The sequence below is a fragment of the Lepisosteus oculatus genome, chromosome 17, assembly GCF_040954835.1.
Source record: "Lepisosteus oculatus isolate fLepOcu1 chromosome 17, fLepOcu1.hap2, whole genome shotgun sequence".
Lineage (NCBI taxonomy): Eukaryota > Metazoa > Chordata > Actinopteri > Semionotiformes > Lepisosteidae > Lepisosteus > Lepisosteus oculatus.
Window position 1 is genome coordinate 13,023,881 of NC_090712.1, and position 24,040 is coordinate 13,047,920.

The following is a 24,040-nucleotide window of genomic DNA, read 5'->3' on the forward strand; positions in this document are numbered from 1 at the left end:
ATGCTCTGTTCAGCACCACCTCAGAGGTACAGCGGATCACTGTCATGGAGATGTACTTTCTGTACTGATTTAAAAATATTTCAAAAACATGCATGATAGCACAGCCAGATACAATCAGGTCAGGCTTGAAAGCTGTAGCTATTAGCATCTCAAAAGCAAGATGAAAAAATACAAAAACCCTGTAGTTCTTCTGACTTCAGTCCATTAAATCAGGAAAGAAGAAACACTGCTGAGTGTGAAGCAAACACCACCTCAATCTACCTCACAATATTCACACTTTAATAGCACAAAAAACATTCCTGACTGTGAAAGAGTACAGCTGACCAAGTCCCTGGCAGGCTGGTACCCAGTGTTGCCTTTGTTAGAGGCTACACTGGCAAGTACAAAGACACACTGCTCTCTTTACTGACAGGGACAGAAATACAAGACAGACAAAACTCTTGACGCTGTTGTGTTAAAAATGAAAAATGCAGTAGGTCAGAATTGCAACTCAAACTGATCGAACTCAAACGAGTAAACAAATAGTGTTTGTTAGATTATTTGGCTCTATCCTGAATTCATTTTATTTTTTATTTTAATTGTACATAACTGTATTTAAATATTACTTTTACAAGACGAAGCATTGACTTAAAAGCAGCAAACGGTATTCAGCAGCTCTTCAGTTCAACTATGAAGGCAAGACCGCCTAGGAACTATTTGTGGAACAAACGCTGTGGGTTGTGTTTCTGCAATAACTAACAACTAAACAGGCAGGATAAAAAAGCATTTAAAATAATTCAAAAGGAAAAAAATACTGCTGCAAACTACTAAAGCATGCGGTCTCCAGACTAATTGATTTTTCAGATGCAGCCAATTAGGTTTACCAATAAGGCGGCCTTAATGACTGTTTTGCTCTGGAGAAACGGTAGGAAACTCAGGGCAGGTTTCCTCATTTTGAAGGGAAGCAGAACATTAAAGGGCAGCAGGTTAAAAATAACCAAAGAGCTGCACAGCTTCTCCTGACACCAAGGCACAAGCTCTGACAAACAGGCAAACATTTTCCTTTTTTCTCCAGGTCCCCAGCTGCACAAGGTTTTGTATGAAAACCTAAGCAGCAGCTGTATTTCTAAAATGTGCAACATGCACTTTTCATACAAATGTGCTGTTTTTCATGTTGCAATTTCCATCATTACTGCAATTATGATTGCACAAGTGCAATTACTGGTGAAGAATGAAGGAGCCTTGCGAGCTGTATTGTAATACATGTGAGATACTATGATAATGCTTCTCCAGGCTAGGGTTCTTAAATCACAATTACTAACAAACTCTCATTGTTCAACAAATTGAGCCATTCCAGCTTTTATGGGCTGCAAGAGCTCCTAGAAGCCAGTACCTGGTGATGGCTTTTTCAAGCTTGTAACCATATTTTCACTGAACCTGCGGCAAGAGAAAGGAGTATCAAGTTTTAAATGCTTTTTTGCTTCATCAGCACAACTCGTGCAGATCCCTGCAGCTCGTAAAACCTAAAGGAGATCAAAGTGTTGTGCTATGAGCATTTCTGAAGCCCTTCCCAGCTTCCTACTCTTCCCTAAGCACAGGAAAGCTCCTCACACACTGTGGGGACACGCGTCTTCCATAGAGATACACCAGGACCTAGTATCCATGATCTGGGGAATTCTTTTATGTAAAATATTCTCAGACACCCTCCAACACCTCAAACAACTTAGGTGGCAAGAAGAATGGCTGGCTGCTCTCTGTGGCCTGTAAACTGTCTTCAGACACGAAGGGAATACAACAGGAAGTAAAGTGGGCAGACTGGCATGGTGGCTTTATTACCTCAATGGGTACGAAGCCACACCACTACAGAGGCTTTCACTGGTTCTTCTGATAAACTGACCAGCAGTGCCCTGTCAGCGGGGGGAGGGGAACTCTGTCAGCTGTAGTTCTCTGCTTCCCTCAGCTCCTCCAGGCAGCTCCTCCCCTCGGTGTCATAATTATTTATATCTCCCTGATAATTTCACAGAATTTCTAGGCCCCTAGCTGATTTCTCATCATAAATGGGTCAAACTGCAGTGCAGAAGATCTAGGTAGCTGCCTGCTGATAAGTGAACATTAGTTGTGCCACTGTTTTGAACACCTCTTTGCCAAAGTGACACTGCTGTACTTTTAAGATGCACTTCAAAGGGAAGCAATTGTTCAGAAAAGATGAGCAAACCATATAAAACATGATAAATCCCTTGGAGTTAGTAAAAGAGAAGACCCCATGTTATGAAGCAGGCAAACCAAAGAGGTAACAGTCATTTTGAGAATGGCTTGCTCAACACCAGGTTAAAACACAGTTTTCTATGATTTAAAACTTCTGGGTACCAAAGACACTGAGTGATTACTTTCTTTCCGGATGCACTGATTTATACCTTTTTAATGACAGATATAGTAGGCCAATTAAGTGAGAGACCTAATGGGCAGGAAACCCCACGGGATCTTGAATGAGATCGAATCCAATGTAATTCCACAAAAAAACTAAATTAAAATTGAGTAATTAATTTTAAATAGATTGGCTTCTTCAATAATAACCATTTTGATCCTGTTAAACCCACATTGATGTCTGGCAAGGCTCTACTGTGGCCTGTTTATTGAGCTAACCCAAGAGTACTTACGCTCACTCCACTCATATTCACATACTGAAAGCTGTGCACAATAAAAAAAACACTTCCTGGCATGATGGCACAATTGTTTTTATCCCACAGTTTATCTATCCCTTGACAGACATAAAACAGAAAGGAACAAAGACACGTAATGCAAAGGTTTGCGTATGGGAGGCTGATGGCATGCTAATGAGATGGTTTATGATATAACAACATATTAACTCAGCTGGATACATACACAAGTAAGGCATCAATGAAGAAATGACAATGCCTTTTTCAAATACCTCCTCTCCTCTGTAGCCAAGGAGACCCAGAGGAAAGAGAGCTGTGACCCTCAAACTCACAAGATCTGTAACATCTCCTGGAAGGCAACACTGTTTCACTAGGCCATTGGCAGACAGTGAGAAAATATGGACCGATCTATGGCGTTTTTATGATGGCTAAAATAGAGGAATAAAAATGTAACACAAGTCTTTATTTCCTATGTCAGTAAGCCAAATTAAACAAAATGCATTTTGGTTTTTTTCTGTGACTGGAGATAGTTGTTTGGAGGAGCTTTTGGCTCTAAACATAATTATACTTCAAAATGTTACTTATTTTCACCTCATGTTATACATAAACATTTTATTATGTTAAATGAACATGTTCACAAACCGTACCAGAAGGCTACAACTCTGCCCACCTGTTGGTGAAACGCACTCCATTCTTCTGCACGTCAAGGGTCGTGAACTTCCTGTTGTTCCGCAGGCTTTTCTCCTCCTTGCAGGTCACTCTGAAATAATACCCCAGTTGCGCATTCGACTCCAGCTTCACGGTCTTGCCCGCATCCAAACCTGAAACAAAGACACTTTCAGCCAAATAAGCAGATTCAGTCAAGCAGGGACAGAAAACTCCAAACTACTCCTAACTGTCTAGGTCTGACCCTGTTTAGTGAAGTATTTGCTCCAAGATTCAAAGACAGGAGCTTCTCAAAGGACAGAACTAGGTGGAACACCTGCCTGTTTAAGAAAATAAATTCACACAAGCAATTGTACTGTGCAGCAACATCCTTTTCACTAGAGCAGTGAATGGGAGAGCTATCAGCTGTCAGAGAGCATGTCCATTAGGAGCTTAGCAGGTGAGAGATGATGATATCTGGTAACAGCATAAGATCTATATCTGACATAGATTTGTGTGACTTAAAAGTATTTTAGCTTCACATGCAATCTTGAGTAACAGCTGCAGTGCAAGAGGAGAACATTTCCTCACTGGAGAAATGCAGTATACACAAGCTTTTTTATATGCACTTTAACAATTGCCTGTAAATAATGCCAATAGCAGGTGGATGGGTTAGTGGTACACATCCTTAATTAACACAGAGGCAAAGTACATTCTCCAAAGTAAATTAATTAGGTGGGAAAATCAGCACTGATTCAGCTTGGCAGCAGGCTAAAATGAGAGTTACAGTACATCAGGTCGCTGACTGCGCAGTAACAGAGGTCTCACCTAGCTCCCTGGCAGCACTGTTCAGAGCCGACTGCATGCTGCTCTCCAACTGGTCCATCTTCTCCCTCAGCTCACTCAGGTTGGGGTCAAAAGATGGCTTCACAAGGAACTCGTGGTGCTCCACCTGGTGAGAAGGAACGAAGTCAAACACAGACAAGCGTACAATCTATATTAGCAGCACGAGGCATCTCCATAACAGGGCTGTGCAGTGGCTCTGTGGCTAAGGGTCTGCGCCTGTGGCTGGAAGGTTACCGGTTCAAATCCTGCGGCCAGCAGAGGAATCCTACTCCGTTGGGCCCCTGAGCAAGCCCCTTAACCCCAACTGCTCCAGGGGCGCTGTATAAATGGCTGACCCTGCGCTCTGACCCCGAGCTTCTCTTCCTGTCTGTGTGTCTCATGGAGAGCAAGCTGGGGTATGCGAAAAGACAAATTCCTAATACAAGAAATTGTATATGGCCAATAAAGTGATCTTATCTTATATCTTATTCAAATTCAGCACATTAGGAGTTATATTTATAGTGGGTTTGGGTTTATAGGGGTTTTAGCCATACAGAGGCCCTGAAGTCTGTTACCTATTCAGGGCTTCCAGCTATTAACCCTTAATTCTGATGAAGTGAAGGCTGAGGACAGGATTTGGTCTCAGCAGTTGTTAAGGCTCACAAATAAAGAGATTCTTAAGGTATTTCTGAAGTCTTCACACACACATTAATAGAACTATCCCTGTGCAGACAGAAAATTAAACTCACCAAACCCCATACAGACACTCACTGATATGGAAGTGAGAGTCACAGAGGGCAAAAGGCAGCAACAGGACAGTCTAGCGACAGCTTTGAAAATGCAGCCTTTGATGGCCTAAGATGCAGGACTGCTGTGTAATTAACAGCTGATAGTATTAAGAAACCAGAACAGTAATAAGGTGTTATTGCTGATAAGGCCCTCCTCTGAAGCCAAAGACTGTGCCTCAGCAAGTAGAAAATGTCAGTCTGTCTCCTCCTAATCTAATGTGGCAGCAGGTTAAAAGAAAGGAAGATTAGCATGGTTAACAAGTAAAAAATGTCTTTCACATTTTACAGGGAATTAACAGCCCTTAAATGTCATCTGAGATTCTGCAGTGCAGTGATCTCTAATGACAGTTCTTCCTTGTCATCTCCTTTTACAGTTCTATTCCCAAATGTGGTTTAACGATCCCAGCCCCTTTTAAGAGCCAAAAGCAAAAGCAGTGGTGGGACTACTCAAATACATTTTTCATAAAATAAGTAGTATAAAAATACAACCTTTGTGCCTGACACCATTGAACAAGTCAACTTATCACTATATTTGAAACAGATTTTCCCCAAGAGCCTTTTAGTGGGCTGTCAGTAAAGAAATCTACATAATGTGGGATATATTTAATTTTATTCAAACTGGAATAAAATAAAATTAAGAAACAATATGTGCATGATTCCATTGTAATTAGGAACCTATTCAAGGCCAGTTTATGTACCAGGCAATACAAAGTCAGTTTATATCTATTAACTTCTTATGCAACACTATGATTTATAGGTCCACAGGTAGCTATAGGAACACTGCCCTCTTCTGTCAAGATTATTAAAAAAAGATTTCCGTAAGTGCACTGGGCTACTTTCTTTGTTCTTTCACTCCTTTATACTGCAGGTTATTCTGTTTCAGGTGTCTAGTTTTAAACAGTGTTTTGCAGTGCAGTGTATACTGCAGGCTGAAAAAACACGGCCCATTGATGAGCTACAACACGCTGTGCAGGCTTGAGAGGACACATCTCCATTGCTGCTCTCAGCTTTGAGCTTATTATTCACTTTAAAGCCTGTGCAGAAAGTGTAATACACCATAAACCACCATAACACGTTTCAAATGGAAGATGCATGAAAGCTGAAAATAGGCAACTGTATTTGATATAATTTAAAGCACCAGGCATAATGGACTTCCATAATAATACTGACACATTTTGTGACTTTTACGCCATTTTATGTTGAGTTTCAGTGGAGCTACACGATGCTCATTAGTAAATTACTATTGAGGAAAAAGGACATTTTAGGAAGCATTCGAAGAAAGTATTCTGACGCCTAGGAGAATGATTTCCTTCTACAGTAATGGTATACCTGGTTCATGTCCAAAGTGGTTTCTATCATCTCCTGATACTTGGAGAAATCACTGGTAAGGTCATTGAGAGAAGTGATGAAAACAGCATTTAGAAGTATCTGATGCTTTCCTGCAAGATAAACAGGGTTAAAAAGTAAAAAGCAATTAGCAACAAAAACACTGAATGCTGTGAATTAAAAATGTAATTGTAAATGTAATATTAGGTATTTTAATAGAGAAAGAAATTGTGACCAGTAACAAACACTAAAGGTAGGCCTAAACCACAGATAAGAAGTCAAAGGGCCCAATATGAACTTAGACCTTTTCTTGTATTTCTATATTTCTACTTCATCTCCCTTTTTACCCGCAACTCAGGAGATAAACATTCCAGCATACAAGGAAACAAACACTCTTACTACACAAAAAACTCTGACTCTTAATCAAAGACCACAGATAACTGCAATGTAAATTAAGCTGTGATGTTCTCAAGTTCATTGGCGTGCCAAAAGTACTAAAAAGAACAATGGTACACACATATTGAACATTATACATCTTCTGCTGCTCAATAGAATGTGAAGATTTTTTTCCTTCGGAATCAAATTGCATTTAGTTTTCATCTTCTAAAACTGAAAATGTGTAATATGTGCCAATCACGGCTGGTCAGATGTTCTTGTCAGCTGGTTTTATCTTGATTGCTCTTGGCCTGCCACTCCTGGATTTGTTTTCCTCTTGACAGCCTTATTAGCAGCTCACTTACTCTGTAGCCAGCTGTTCCCTTCTCTGCCCTCCAGCAGTTATTCCAAGTCATAGTTATTTTAAAATAAAGTTTACAGAACATACACAGACAATGAACAATCTGTAAAAACAACATTTAGCTTTTTACATTTTCAAGATCATCATCATATAAATGTAGATGCTCCCATCATACCTGACCCCCAGAAAAAAACAGCAATCCACTGACAAAATGTTTTAATGGGAAGTGTGGGAGTTGAGTGCATCACCATTTGCTGCTGTGATAACAGGTTTTACAGCCCTGATCAATACATACTCAGCTACTGCCATGAAATACTATTGAATCACCGAGGAATCTCACTCTAGATTGCAAATGCGAGCTGAAGATGTATTGCTGTACTTGGCCCACATTCAGGGAGGTTAAATGCACACTATCACTGATACTTTGTAACCAGTACAGTTGAAAAATACATGCAATGGTAGAATTAAGCTTTTTTTGCTACATTGCTTTTTTTAGTGAAGCAAAGCAGTTTAGATTTCTGCCTCTTTAACAAATACATTGTAGATTATTAGACTTAACTACCAGCAACCAAGGCGATAGATAAACCAGAAGGCCTCCTCTCACTTCTAACCTTTCTAACTTTCCTGATCAAACTGTAAGGCACTATGTGTCATATTGTCCATGTCAGGTCAAACAGTAATGTAAAAGATGTTTGCAGTAGCACATCTGCATCTAGACTCCCACAGAGACCAGCTGACTGGACAATAACCATTAACAAGCCAAGGTTGCAGGCAAAGAGACTACCAGACAGACAGAAAAAGCACTCAGTTTTAAACTGTACATCCTCAGGAATGACCTTCTCAGTCTGGCGGCCATTGTACCATGGCCCTGTTCCACTCAGGTTCTCAACTCGTGGTCTGTGATACACGGGGTCCACATAAGGAAGAACTGTGATATGGATCCCGTGTCAAGGCTAAGTCAGCAAAATACCACCAGCCACCTGATTAAGCCACTTAGCACACATACACATACATGCACTGCTATACAAATATATTATAATGAATAAGAATGTCACAATTTAAGATACACGCCTTAGAAATGTTTACTTACTGCAGATTATTTCTTTATTAAGTCAGTTTTCCTTGTATGATGCAGTATAGAAAAAACAGCAACATGTGGTGCTCAGCAAAATGTCTGGAAACTGAAAAAAAGTTCACACACTCGAAAATGCTGGAAACTGGTCTAAAAAAACCCAACCCTCGCACTCCATGATATTCATTTCCCAAATGAGAAATTATTTGCAATCTGTAACAATTAGGTTGGAAACACAAGCTTTTTTGTCCAGAACTATTCTTCCCTAAGCCAGCAGAGCAGATGGACACTGCTTCCCCATTCTGTCTCTTAAATCTTTCTCAGTCCCTGAATTCAGCTGCTTAATGACCAGATCACACAAAGGAAAAAAGGATTTAAAACCGTTAAGTCCTGAAAGATATTATAACAACAAAGCAAACCCCACCAAGTTCCAAAGACTAAATATCTGATTTATTATCCTTATTCTTTCTGCTTCAATCAATACTTTTGCTGCTGGCCACAATTTATGACTTGTGAGGCTGAACAGAAAGCACAGGATTAGGGCAATGATAGCACGTACCTTGGGTGTCCTTCCAAAGGTCATGACCCTCCTCACTGTGGCATTCAGGCCCACAAAGCCAGCTATGGTCTTCACATCTCCCGGAAAATTAACTTAAAAATGGAGCTTGTCATAGTGACACAGAGGACTTAAAGATCGTCTTCAAGAGCAAAAAAAGAAAGCTAACTCTCCTTGCACTTGCTAACTGTGTGATTGGCCTTCACAATCATAAAACCCCAAATTACCTATAAATTGTCAAAACTTCAACATTGCTGGACCTAATCTCTCCCTGTAATTCTGTTTTTTAAACAAATAAGGGTTTGTACCATTTACAAAGCTCGCCACAGAAAGGCATTCAGGCTCCTGAGCAATTTCTTCAAGATTGCTAAATAGGTTTATGACACATTTCCCCACATTTATATCTTTCTAGTATGAAATCCATTTCAATTGGTGATTTTACTATTACATTTTGCTCATTGCTTGCTCAGATTCATGAAATAGACTGTGAGACTACGTGAAGGCTAGACGTTGACAACTCCACATCTGGCACCCCTGCACCCTAGTTGAGATAAATGTCCTGTATTAATGAAATTAAATGAGCTCCTTCCCTAGAGCAGAAGAGCACACAAAGAAGGTCTGCATCAGGGTTCCACTGCAAACGAGAACAACAGAATGGCGACACACATAAATCACCACATTATGTCAGAGACAAGCCAGGAAAATCAACAAACATTTTGCCATTAATCCACATTCTGTCTCTAATCAAAGTGGACACAGGGAACCTCAGAGACAAATACTCTTCAAAGTCAGGTTCTCCTACGTAAGATTCTGACATTATAAAGTCTACTCTACATCAGAGTTGATAATAGTCTTGCCTGACTTTTGCAGTTTTTAATTATTCTCTGTTCTACTTATTTTGAAGCAGCTGGTCACCTCAGTTTTTTTTTTACAAGTGCTGGTACTCCTCGGTCACCCAAGACCAGTCTGAGCTCCTCTGAGGACCGGCAAATTGAAGGGTAGTTTTGTGTGATGATCGCAAGCACACTGAGCTACAGTTCAGCTCTCAACACATTCCAGGAGACTCCCATTGCGCTTGTAGCCTCTTTCTCATTCAAACTCCATGTTCTGACATTTACAGTATGACTCACCCTGAAAAACTGAGACAAAACTCTCTAACCTACACGGAGAAATTAGCACCAGCAGGATCACCTGGTGTACTTGATCAAATGACCAACATGTAATAAGGCGCCACAGAACACACAAGTTATCACCATACTTACAGGATACTGGTTTAATGGGATTAAAAACTCAAGTCCATCAAAATACTTTTGGAGTATTAAAGGAAAGGTTAAGAGAGGCATCGATTTGAGGTTAGAGGACAGGTTCCAGAGGCTGTAAACCAGCAATGACCACTTGCCCTTGGGAGATCCTGACTTCTGCATTTTTAATACACAAAGTAATACAACAGAAATTATTTGCAGCAGGCTGGAGTAATGACTGTAAAGTTGTGCCTTTCAAGAGGCGCTTTAATATGTGCAATGTCTTGTGTCTTTATGAGCCATCTTTTATAGCCATCTACTGCATATTTTTTAGCCATCTACAATCATATCTATATAATGGTTTACTCTACAATATCAATCTAATAAAACAACCTAGCAGGTTCAAGTTTTAAGCTTAACAAGACTCATTCTCTTTTTGGTGTGCACTTTTCATAATCAACTTGATTTCCATTTGTCGTATCATATTTTATTCAGTAAAGGACATAAAATTCCTAAAATACTACACCCGTCTCCCACACCACTATTTTACCAGGATCAGATAGAGGACTCAATAAGATATGCATACAAAAGCTTATGAATGAAATATGTTCATTATCTGTAATCCCCATTAGTTGGTTTTCTTGAAAAGAAACAAACCCCAGATACTTTAAATCTGGCTAAGGCTTATGTGGGCATAAAAACTGTGTGTGCATATGTTTTGAAGGTTGTTACATCAGCTGTTTACATTCCCTTGTTTTTCAAACTCCTCTCTGACATTTTAAAACTGGAAGCAATGCTCACAAAAAGCTAAGACAGCTGTTAAGTGCACATTTGTTGCTATACACCAGTAAAACTAAAAGACTAAGTACACTCTAAACTTCAACAAAATTCAGGTCACTAAAACTACGCTAAGACTCCTGACCAAGGGACTCAATAAGCTGACTGACTAACAAACGCCAGACTGACACGGTGACTAATTTGCTCAAACACATGGAATGGGAGGCTGACAGCCTCCCATTCCAGCATATGTTTTAATGGCAGCATATTTTACCTTGAATTACAAGCCTTGAAGCCTTGAATTACACTCAGGATCTAGAATAGAGCTTAAGGAAGGAAAGCACATAACCTTGTCCAGTGATGGCCAGCATTTTCAAACATTTCAAACTTATTGCTCTGGATTTGTGACAGAAGTGATTTCCTTTGGACACACACATACTTCTTGTGTGTCCTTAACTAGAGCTTAATCCAGTTCACAGCTACAGATCCACAGATACTGAATAAGGAAACAAGATTAACTGATCTGAACATAATATTTAAAAAATATAAATCAGCGTTTATCTTTTATTTATTTTATTGCTGTTTAATGCCTTTTAAGTGCACAAAAGCAATGAATAGCATTAAAGTAACATGAGGGCTCTCCTTGAAGCCGAACAAATCACTTTTTAAATATGTATGTAAAAGAAAGGCAACATCAACATAAATGTATCCTTTGAGTTGTGATGTTGATGTCTCAGGGGCATTCTTTGATATTTTGTCTTTAACTGAATCTCTGAGGCCAGCCTTGAAATCAGTAAGGCCTGTAGCTTAGAAATGACTGACAGGGAAACAATGACCTCATCAATCTTGGTTCACCTAACAATTTTTCAGCACTGCAGTGCACTCCACAAGATGTGAACATGTTTCTTTATAATTTAGATAAAGTTGCCTGTGTTTTCCATATACTTTGATCAAGAATGTTTCTGAACTCTAGCCAAAAATCACAAATGAGGAAGGTACACTCCAAACGTCAAAACTAATCTCTCTCTTCAGTCATCAGCTATCACTTTTGGAAATACCAATATACCTGAGTAAGAGACTATGCACAAGATCCTGATAGATACTCTAATCATCACAGAAAAAATATCTCAAGGATGTTGGCTGCTGGCTGCTGTCTACTGCCAGAATTCCACAAATTAAGTCCACAAATTTAAAAAAAATCACTTGGTTAGTTGATCTAATTATTTACTTGAGTAAACTATTCACCTCTCTGGTCTACAGCTCGAAATGATTTTAACAGACCTGCATACCTTAATGGAATGTGGCTCATTCGTCTATGCAGTGCATGCTGATGGACCAGAACTTAGGTGGAGATACCTTAAGCTCACAGATAAAACCAAAAGATTATTTGATCACCTCTGCACATACATAGCCCTGTATGCACACAAAGTGCACAGGGTTTCTTATAAAAAGCTCTTGGAGAAACTCAAAGCTGTGCACTGCAGCAGCCTTCAGCTAGACAAACGCTTGTTAGAATAAATCTGCATTTTTACATAAAACATTCAAAAGCATTTGTATTTAAGGGATGCAGCAAAATCAAAAGCAAAGAGGGCAATAATCAAATATGCTCTTCTTTGCAGAAATAAACACTAATGAAGGCTGGTTCATGCAGTACAAAATGAGAATAGGAAATGCTGTTTTGGGTTTCCTGGGTGTATAACTGCTTTGGTTGAAGCTTTGCTCTTTCTTGCTGTCTGGGATTACAAAGAAGTCCCTGTGCAATGATTTATGGAATTTATAAGTACTCTTGACGGCTATACATAGCGGATCAGATCATATAGGGATTGACATCATATTGATATGCAGTGCACAAATGCACATAATATGAATATTAAAATTCACAAGGGTGGCATGCTGGTGTAAAATAAATGTCGTACACTTTAATGATTTCAGTAAAATACAATATCAGGAAAGATCAGGTTGCCTGCAGCAGCTACACTTGTGATGATGCTTATTTGAAACTATACATGCACGGAAACTAACAACTTTTCCCATTCACTTGCGAGCTCAGCATTTAGTTTGTTAATTGGATACCATGTAAGGCGAGATACCTATGCTGACAGAAAGGAGGAAAAACAATGATGAATAAGTTCAGAACATTGTCAGAGGGGGCTTGATTAATGAGACACATTCTCAGAGTCAAATCGATTCAAGAGTTATCTCACAAGTTTAGATCTACAGCTACATCTGTGTATCTGCTTGGACACTGCTGTCACACTTTATGTGGCACATCATAAAAACCACAAGGCAACACAATCTGCTAAACCTCTTAATTAAACCACCTGCTGCATTCTGTGCTGAACTTCAACCAACTAATGATAAACTGACTTCCACACAGTACACCTGACAGAATTACCATGGAAAAGTTCCATTTCTTTTTCCAAAGGAATTTGTAATAGGAACCTATTGCTAAAGCTGAGCAATCATATTAAAATATGCTCAAGGTCACAGTTATTTATCAACTGACGTGAAAACCCCTCAGGGTGCCAGAGTTGTACAGTGGTTAGCATTGCTACCTTTCAGCACTGGGGTCCTGGGTTCAGTTCCAGATTGGGGGGTACTATCTGTGGGGTGTTTGTATGTTCTCTCTGTATTTGCATGAGCTTCCTCCAGGTGCTCCAGTTTCCTCCCGCAGTCCAAAGACATACTGGGTAGGTCAATTGGGTAGTGGAAAGACCCTGGTGCGAGTGTGTGCCCTGCAATGTGCTGGCATCCCCTCCAGGGTGCATACTGCCTTGCGCCCACTGCTTGTTGAGATGGGCTCCGGCTTCCCCATGACCCTGCATTGGAAATGCAGTTAGAAAATTGATGAATGGATTAAATACCTTCACTTCCAGTGAATTATCATCTTCATTCCTAAGGAATTGCTGTAGAGTAATTAAGTTTTATTTCCCACACGGTGTGACTGATAAAAGGGCTGTCCTACATCTATGAGATTATATTATGCTATATTGTACTTATATAAGTTAGGTTGCATACCCAATAAGGAAAAGTAACTGATCCCTTATAAACACGTAGACTCTCTGAGTAACATTCCACAATATTAACACTAACACAAAGCTCTACATTTAACCCTGAACATAGCATTAACACTCCTGAAAAATGCTTTAATGTGGATGCATTACTTCTAATTTTAGACAGGAATCTTGCTAAAATATTGTTATCCAAAGAAAACCTACCATCTTTATATCACAAAATTTCCCACTCCAAACCAAACAACATTAACTTTCTATGGCCTGAATTAAGATTCTTCTTCGCAGAAAAGGTTTTTTTGACAGCCTCCCTGGCGTTTCATGCAACAGTCTTTCTGGACCTGCAGGACTGGACAGACTTCCATTATCCTGCACAGAAACTGAAACAACACGCCTGGATGAGCAAGAGGCAGCAAATGAACAGTTTTTATCATGGTGCATTATTTCCACAACTAACAGTAGGATTGTCAGTCAGCTCATTGCTTATTTTTGCTTTCTCTGTGGAGGAACAGCATGTTCCAAAGAGACAAAACGGGTCCTAGAGCTATTCGCACCCTGTCTGCATTCCTCTCCGTCTCATTTCCATGGTACCTTTTGAGGGGAGGCAGTCCCAAAGCTCATCAGTATTTATTGGTTCAGAATGTGTAAATGTCAAAGGATATTGGCTTTTTGACTTTTAAATCACTGGAAAATCCAATAAGAAGTGCTACATGTGCATTCTCATCATAACTCTATGTGACACTTAAATAATGAATTCCATAAGACTCTCCCGCAGCCCAGAGCTTGCAATCCTATTTGCAGCCTGGCTCCGCACCCCTGCGCTGACATCACTGAACCCTCTGCAGCAACACGCACTTTCATCTGATGTCATTTGCCATTTTCAGACACTGCAGCAGCCCTGTGACTCTCGACCACAATAGCCACTGGTTCACCAAAAAGGAAGCTGGCTAAGGTTTAGCACAGGAAAACGGACAACAAAAATGAAAAGGAAACCTACACTCACCGACAACTACAGTATGAGTTGTTTTTAATTCTATAAAAGAAGTCACTACAGAGATTGAATCAAATACCACATCCAACATCACCAGTGCATGTTGCATACCCTTCCCATTGACTAATGTATCCTCACATTCAATAGCTATCCAACAGAGTAACTCCTAAGGAATTCATTGCTTGTTTCTGGGCTTTGAGGAGGAGAATGAAGAGATGACACCCTGTAATCCTACTTGCTCTCGTTACCCGATGGCTACAGGACATTATATGAAGCAGATGACCGGAAATACTGAACAACAGTGCAAGGAGCTGCAGGGAGTCTTAAGCATATTACCCCTCTAGATCACAACACTCTCTCATGAATAGGAATATAATCTTGCAAGCTCAGCTCCTCTCAGTTTTAGACTAACCGTGCTCTTTGAAGCAAAGCATCGGCACTTTGTTGCGAGATGTAAAATTGTACCTCTGTGTTTCCAAATTTAAAAAATGATTTAAAGCGTAAAAAAAACTTAACAGGATATGAAGCCTTATGGTTTGCTGCTATAATGCTCTGTGCACATTGCCACTGTAGACTACAGCACTCCTACAATGGCTCTGGAAGAGTAGAAGCAGTCATGTGCATAAAAAACTTTTAAATACATTTCATTTTTTTTAAAAGAAGCCTTAAGAAGTTGTCTTTGTTTAGTAAAAGCATCAGAACAATTTTTGATGAATCTGAACCCGTGGTGAAACTAATAAGAAACACAGACAGCCCCAAGCTGCAAGCACCTGTGAGTCGTGCTCCTGAAGTGGTAACGAATAAAGATTTGGAGAGGGATATGCCAGATGATTCAGTGAAGTAAACAGGTCATGAATGTGAGGAACAAAACAAACGCACTGAACAATTTGAAATTCATCAAGCCAACCCCCCATGGCTAATAACGGAGAAACTATTCTCACCTGCTAGACACGTAGAACGGTATGCTGCCTGCGTCAAGAGAAAACGTCAGGCCTGAAACTGGCTAAAGAGTGGGTAACGTGCACTTTGACCTCCTCTGCTCCAGATGTAAGAAAAGCCAGAGAAGAGCACTGATGGAAAGGCTCGTGCAACATGTTGGAACCAGGGCTCCCTTGGCCATATCTGATATTGTGGAGAAAGCTAAAGGGGACACTTAGTGCACATCACTGTGCAGCTCAACAAATATCCACCAAAACCAGCTTCCTGCACAGCTGACAAAGAGGCTAAATGTCACAAACCCTCTCGTGGTTTTGAAGGGAAAACAGAAGACCGCTGACCCCAGGTGCTGCAGGCCTTACCGCTGTATCTCTGCAGTGCGAGCACCAGGTTGGGCAGCTGGCTCACAGCCTGGTACACACGGTAGCAGTCCTGCAGGGTGGCGGTCTGGCGCTGGAATTTCTTGGCCAGGCGGTTGAGGTCTGGGAAGCGGCGGAGCAGGTCCTCCTGACAGCTCTGTCGCAGCTCCACATCATGGAAGAAAGACTCCACCAGGTCCAGCCTGCAGGGAAGAGAGCACACACACACACACAATGAGGGCACCATCATTTCAGACCCTGACCATACAGAAGTGAGCACTCCCCTCCACCCCAAAGCACAGTGCAACTGTCCACATCACCCACATTTACTAATGGAAATATTAGGCTCCAACAGCAGGACTGCACAAGGCCAAGCTGACAGGTGCTGCTGTGATTGGTTCTGTTCTACTTTGCACTTCATGATTGCTTCTTTATTATATTATCTCTTCATGAAGGTTTCATATTATTATGTACCAAGGATATGTATAATTTACATGAATAAGTTAGATTTAATACCAATATAATTAATGACACATTAATTTGACATCTTTATCCAAGTCTACAGGGAAGGGCAGTAAGAATGCTCAAGTGTCAGTGAAGTGAGCGCATCTCACACTTACAGGATTAAAAACTCAAAAGATCCATCTTTGAAACCAGACTGTTATTCCTGTCATGTCCACCAAATAAGCAATAGATATGACAAAAATAAAGTGATAACAAGATAAGGCAGCTAACTCTGTGGCCGAGATCACTATTAGAGATAAATGCAGACAAACAACTGAAGATGATGAACCTAACCATGTTTCTAACCATGTTTCTGAGTGAGTATAAGCAGAGACTCAGGTAGACAAAGAGCAATAAATATCTAAATATCTGCTTCTCCTGCTGACATCCCTCGGTACACTGCAAAAGTTACTTCCTGTTCAGCTCTGGAGCACAACAGACTTCAGGCATTTGGTTGTATACATTACCCCTATCACAAATGTGTAAGGACAAGAGCTATTATTGTATAATTTTATAACTATCCATGACTTTTAAATTATCATCTTTTAGTTCAACTTCAACTACATTTTTACCTTGGAAATATTTATCAGACCTGTTCTGTTTGAATAGAAACTGGAATATTACAACTGAGAAGCTATACTAAACCACTTTGATTTGAAAGGGGAAAAAAAAATCTAGAATTTTCAGACCATGCAAAACTCAACTGAAAATTCAAATACTTAAAGTTTCACAGAAGTGTGAGAACTAAAAGAATATCAACGATTCCTGCCGCTGGCAATAGTAACTGAAGGATGATTTCACCATGGCAATCCACCAGAGGGCCCACTTGCTCCCAGCCTTTTAGACAGCCACTGTAGAAGCATCCACTAGTAAGAGGGAAAAGTAAATATACGAAACGCTGTTAAACAGGATTTTAAATCCTATTGCTAAAATTGTGTACTACTGCCTATAAACTTACCCAAACCCATGAACTTCATTGCTCTGCAAAAAAAAAAACTTTTGGACTTGATTTTAACATAAAAGCGACCTGCTCGTATTCCAGTTTTTAAAGCACGGGCTGTCTTTCTAGGGAATGAAATGAGAGCTATAGAGTGGCTGGACAAAGAATTTACTATGACAGAAAACCTGACCTGAAAATACTTTATTCACACGGAGAGCAGAGGAAGGAGGAACCTCCTTACTGCTCTGTGCTCACAAAGATGAGCTCATCAACCTTACTGGAACGATCACCTTCAAGTCCCTGTTTCGAAGAGTCCACTGAGACAGATTCCCTGAGTGCTGGCCTTAGGGGCAATTTGCCAGGATGCTGCTCCAGAGAGCGAGAGAGCAGGAAACTGAAAGCTCTGCTGCAGTCATGGCAGACAGACATGTACCACTCAAGCGATTCTGGAAAAATCCAGAACAAGTATGCAGCCATAGTGCAGCCTGGATACATGTAAATCCACACATAAGAACACAAAACAGATTTGGTAACAGTTTACAATAAGCAATTGTTCAGGATTAATTCATCAGAATGGGAGGAGTCATATGAATAGACCATAGGATCACTGTGACTTAAAGTGTACACTAAAGCCATTTGAAATTATCATCATATGTAATAACATTAAAAATACAGATACTGGAAAGTGTCACTGAAGAAGGGTTACAAATGAAAGATCCCGCTTGGTTTGGTTGATCCAGAAATGACATTTTCGAGGAGATATTTCATTGTTTTAGGCACCTCCCAGAAACAATTCTCTGAGGTACACCCGATCCCAGGATTAAGGATACCGCCATTAACCAGGTAGACATCCACACTCATTCAGTGTAAATTCACCCTGATTTACTTCACTTTATAGAAAAATGAATGGTTCAAATAGCAGGGTGACATTGCACACAGGTAATGTTACTCATTTCCTCCTCTGACTCCTATATTGAGGTTATCTGTCTAAATCAGGGTCTGTTAACGAGGAGAGAACATAGCTTTGTCATTCTCTGGGGATGTGAGCTGTTCCCAATACTGGCAATCAGAGGCCGGATGTGGAAATCAGTGCATTTTAATGGGGAGATAGGGCCTCTAGGGCCAGCAATCAGAGTTAGTGGGTGGTTTATAAATGCGTGACTTATCCCTATCGCAGGACTACAGGGGACAGGGCACCCTGTTAATAATAACACTCCTTAAATACCTGACAGTTCCAGTGTTCCAAGTTTGCAAGGTTGTAATGTGTAGAACAGCCACAAGGTGGCCTGTTAACCAACCAGTGACCTTGGTCAACACCCATGCTGTGTTGCTAGTGTGAAGCAGGGGAGTGCCAGGGAATGAGGTGCACATCGGATTGTAGTTCTCAGTCTAGAACCACCCATGTCAGGTACAGTACCTCTCTGTAAACCCAGGCCATCGTGGGATAACAGGGCGTTCTCCCTCACTGTACTGTGTCTTGAAAACACTGCTTTGAGGAATAAGATCCTTAATGCAGCCATTGTTCACTCAGACACAATGAGGTTTTACTGTCTCGGATTCCAGTGCGAGGAGAAAGCACAGGTGACTGAGATAACGATACATTTTAAAGCCGGTGATTCTGCGTAGCACTTAAGAAGGAAGCTGGACAACATTCACTCCACTCATTCCTACACTTGTGCATCAGTCCATAACCCCATGTCATCCCTTCAGTACTCAACCAGCTAACCCACAAATCTGCTAACACCAAACCCAGTAAAAACAGCTCAGTTTTCAAAACCAGGGCTGCATTTATTAACCAAGTCACATGACAAATTAGTGAATAACAAACTGGTTATACCACTTCCTTGGCCCCTGTTGCCATGAGGGTGTTACTGTTTAACATGTAACAACACACATCAACTGGAAAATGTCAGGCTTGCAAAGTATGTCACTTTACACGAAGCACATACTGCCAAGGAAACACTAGGAACTAAAATGTGAAGATAACAGTGCCAGTCCCCAGTGAGCAAAAACCAGTGTCTTTGAAGTACCCAGCTTCCAGAAATACATTGTTTCGTTGCTGGTGAGTGACAAAATTAAGAAGGAAGAAAGACACAGGGCATGTACTAAAAATTAGGAGACTTTTAAATACTCTTGATCTGTTTACTGATCGAATAGGCCCAGATCTGTGTGCAGCAGATCCTTGGTTAAAGTCTTCCATTCCTGCAGTACCTACATTTAGTTTCTTAAATTATGTCATACTCATTTCAGATTTCTAAGAAGAATTTGTATTGTTCAGAGCATGTTTTTAGAATGATCTTGCTGGGAGATCCTACTTGCTTTCAAATCAGATTTTTTTCATTCTGTAAAGCACTTTGAGAAGCCACCTTTAAAGGCGCTATATAAAATAAAGTTTATTATTATTATTTTCTGGCTTCTTGCTAAGAGAGGTACTATATACTGAGCAAGAGAAAAAAATACAAGTACTCTGTACGTCCCACCACTAGGTGGCGTTTTTAGACACATTTTAGAGTGCTATTGTAGGTGTGTATTTTTCTTGTTTTATAACTTCCCCTCCCTTCCACTCTTATTTAAAAAATGTGAAAACTGTAGATGAACAGAAAATGTGGTTTGACCTAAAACAGTCCAAACTTCAGTTTGTTCCAGGGGAGAAAACTATTATGTACAACTAAGGTATATGTAATATATACTAATATAATGTATAGCTATATATATGTACACAAAGCTTTGCAAAGCTACGCAAAAAAGAAGGACTGAAGACACTAACCTTCAGCCCTAAACTATGTGGAATGAACAAATAATAAAACTCATTTTTAACTCTCCTTTCCCTCTTCAAATTTTTTAAATCATTCTGGCTAACCTTTACCTCTCACCCCACATTGCTTGCTGACCTTGAGTGGACAACAGAAGATCTCAACAAGAGAGCATTATACTGTCGTGTGGCATTTACCTGAAGAACCTGAAATTCTCATTCATGACAAAAGATCCACCTTACTTTGAATCACATCTTTAACAGGTGACCTCTTCATATCCTGGCTGTTTTGGTTGACACCGTATCGCAAACTGACTCATCCCTGTTCTGAACCTGGATATGTTTGTGGATGGGAAATGTGTTTTCATGAATACGCACACAAAGAGAATTCCACACCCCGGGGGAGTTTCAGGAGGGCAGATGTAACCAACATGGAACCAAAGATAACAGTCATCCGCTTTAGTGGAGTGAATAAGCAACAGACAACTGCAGAAAACATAAGCGCCAAAAGTGTTAACAGAAAACACTGAAATGGTAGTCACATGCCAATCTGGATTTTAGCGTTCTGCAGGAGACTGTGGAACTCAGTTTCAGGGGTACTAGACCCCTTGTTTTAAATTCATGGGAGGTCACACACGGACCCCTGGCCCACGTTCATAATCAGCATTGTTGGAGTCCAAGAGTCAGGGCCGTACGGATATTTGCCATAGTAAAATTAAAAAATGTCTAGCTCACCCACCCAGGAAGACAGATTCATACGTATAGGTACATCAACCTATATAACAATTCAGTTTTCAACACTGCAGCATGACTGCCAGGTCTTTTTACACTTTACAACAAGACTAGGATTAGCTCTATATTTCTCACAACTTAAACACTTAAATTATTAGCATTACAGGAGTAATAGCAGTAAGACGGCTAAGCAAGAAAAAACATCTTTGGAAATGAAAACGGGCTAAATTGCTCAAAAAAACTGGCTAATCATATGAATCCTGTGAATACATCTGCTACAAGACCTACTTCACGAGCAAATATTCTTAAAGAAAGTTTGTTTTTGGTTCAATCTTCACAAGTTTTACTTATCATGACTAATTAATCATGAATTTATGAGCGAAAAACATTACAGCTCATCACATTTTTACTAATTTTAGTCTGTGGGTGTAAGGTAAACTGACAGGTTTGACCAAAAATTATGTCTAACAGCATGCCAAGGAATTATTATTTTTAGAACACCTCAATTAATTCAGACTACAGACCTCTCTTAATCCACTGCCTCACTATGTATTTTTCACAACCCTGTTCCTATTATTCCTATGACAGTAAAATGTTTCTAATTCCAATTCAGTTATGAGAAACCTATCGCTTGAAAGAATTAAGACAAATGAAAAAACCCTGCTGTTGTGCTGAAAGGAAAAATGGAGTAGTTGGTAACCAGACTGAACCGCACCTGAATGTACTACAGCCACAAATTTACATAATTCCCTGCATTCCCGTCAGAGATGGCTTATTTCAACAGTACAGGAACCATTTGCTTTCCAGACCACATGAGGCATTTTCTCTAAACAATCCATGAGGTCTGCCTGTGTGTCACTTAATCACACTGACTCAATGGAAGATGTTCTGGTGTGGTAGAAGACACCACATTCTTATATCTTGGTGTTTCTAAATTATGACTGCAAATGCAAGAAGAATATACCACGCCACACACGTGCCATGACCTAATTAACAGAGAGCGTAAAAGCTGACTGAAAGTCTAACTGCAGGTCTTCTGGAAAGGACATTAATCATCAATGAAATTCATACACAGGAATGCAAACTCATAGCTGAGACGAAATGCTGCTTACCAGAGCCTGTAGAACATCAATTACAGCTACAGGCCTGGCTAGCCCTGCAATGTGCCATACAGATGCATGTGCCATCCCTCACAGCGGGAAAGACCTCTCATACAAGCCCAGACACTGCACTGTCAAAATGGCTGCTACTGAGGGGAGGGAAAGCTGACTCACAGCGACTTCTGAACTTAATTACATTCCCTTAACCTTAACAGAATTTTCTGTGTTTGAATAGCTGCAGCCTTTCTCTTGCCAGCATCAACTGACAAATGAGAGTACAAATGACCTCCTTTTCATTGAAATGTGACAATGGTGAAACGGCACTAAAATTAGGAAGTACCACAAAAAACTGTAGTTTTCTTAGTTGTGTAAACAAGGATAATTTAAACTTTTATTCTATTACTTGTAGAGGTATAAAGAAAGAAAAGAAAGCAAGTGGAGGTGTATTTACTGGATAATCACATTTTTCCCTTGCTTTTAACATACGGAGAAGGTACTCCACTAAGACTCTGAAATCCTCATTCCAATGGCTTGTATATTTTGAAGAAAAATACAGACAAAGCCACCACACGTTTTGGATTATTACTTCACATAAAGAAACTTCCAAGTGCTTTAAAAACAAGTTTATCCACACCCCAAAAAATCAATCACTGGAAGGGAACAACGTGAATAAAAATCGAACACATGAAGCAGAAATATTGTGATACTGCCATCTTATTTCCCTAATGTTCACTGCTACAGGCACCCAAACAGAACAAAAACGAAACAAGTTTTTAGTGCGTACTCTCTCCCTCACAGATACTGCCAGCTCCAGTTTCATCTCTATTCAAAAAAACGAGTCGCTAGTGGAACTAACAGAAACTGACACACCCTCATTCCGCGGGGAGTCTCGGGAGGTATCAACAACTTGTCATGACTGGTTACAGCAGGAACTGTTGTCATGGAGCACTTTAAACCCCAGGGTTCATCTCTTCTTTAAGAGAAAACCATCACAGCCCACAGGGAACTTTTTTCATTTTTCTTCGCTTATGAGAACTCAGGATTCCCAGTCTGCCCCTGCACAGACGAAGACACAGGCCACTGGATCTGCAACATTCGACATTTTTCTACTCACCCGTCCCCCATCTCTCAATCTTCTCTCCCTGTGTCAGGAGTCTCTCAGTTTTCCCGGGGAGTGAGAACCAGCACTTTACCAGTAAATGATCAAACACACTGGGTGAAAAGGTTTCGAAGGCACTTTAGAGGGCATGCAGAACTCAGACTAACAATTCCAAGACCCGTAGAAAACAATACTAAATATTTTGTGGATGTCTTAAATATCAGCATCTCTTTATGTCCAAACTGTGAAATCTCACAGCAAAATAAATAATAAGTAAAGGTTTAATTCCAGCCTGAGAAGCCAGTTTTGTCGGTTGAACTCTGTCAACATACTGTACCAGGAGGAAGCTCACCAGCCAAAAAGCTGTGCATTTTCTTTCTATGCTTCAGTTTGCAGTTAACCTTTTCTTGTTTCTTTGTAGCCAACACAGTCAGACATGGCTTCCTACTCAAACATGATTCTACTTCATAGTAAAAAAATAGTTTTTTTTTACCATGCATTTGCTCTGCAGATTAGAGCAGAAAATAGAAAAACGATTCTTTCAAGTCTAAAATTTACTTTGGCTTTGCCACAGGTATTTGGTATTTTTCTTATTTTCTTCAAACAGCTTTAAAGTATTTGTCCTATGACAGTAAATAAATTCTGGATTGTTCATGTTCTTTTCTTGAAAAATGATAGTGTCACATTTAAACCAGCCGTTTCTTGCATTTTCATAGACACCTGGAAACTTAGTTCCTCTGACAATTTTCTTTATGAGCCAATTTTTAAAAAACATTAATAAAACAACATTACCACAACTTCCCCCAAATTCCCCCCATTCCTCCACCCCCTGTACACCCCTGTTATTCCAAACTGCTATGAAATATGATAGCTCTATAGGAGTACTTTCCCAAGCCACAGGAGGAAGCTCCAGCATGTTCAATCCTGGGAGCATACCAACTCTACAAAGCTGAAACACACACAAGTACTAACACGTTCATTATCGTAGAGCTTCAGAGATTACAGGTACTGTGT

General features: G+C 40.1%; 1 protein-coding gene across 2 annotated transcripts in view; it reads right to left on the bottom strand.

Moving 5' to 3' along the window:
* Positions 1 to 24,040, bottom strand: part of msh2 (mutS homolog 2 (E. coli)) — a 43,754-nt gene that overhangs the window by 11,805 nt on the left and 7,909 nt on the right. For both annotated transcript variants that reach the window (XM_069179881.1, XM_006638778.3), the window contains exons 7-10: positions 15,903 to 16,102; positions 6,224 to 6,333; positions 4,110 to 4,233; positions 3,307 to 3,457 (exon numbers count right to left, since the gene is read on the bottom strand). In XM_069179881.1, coding sequence (XP_069035982.1) covers positions 3,307 to 3,457; positions 4,110 to 4,233; positions 6,224 to 6,333; positions 15,903 to 16,102 — 585 coding nt within the window. The remainder of the gene's footprint in view (positions 1 to 3,306; positions 3,458 to 4,109; positions 4,234 to 6,223; positions 6,334 to 15,902; positions 16,103 to 24,040) is intronic.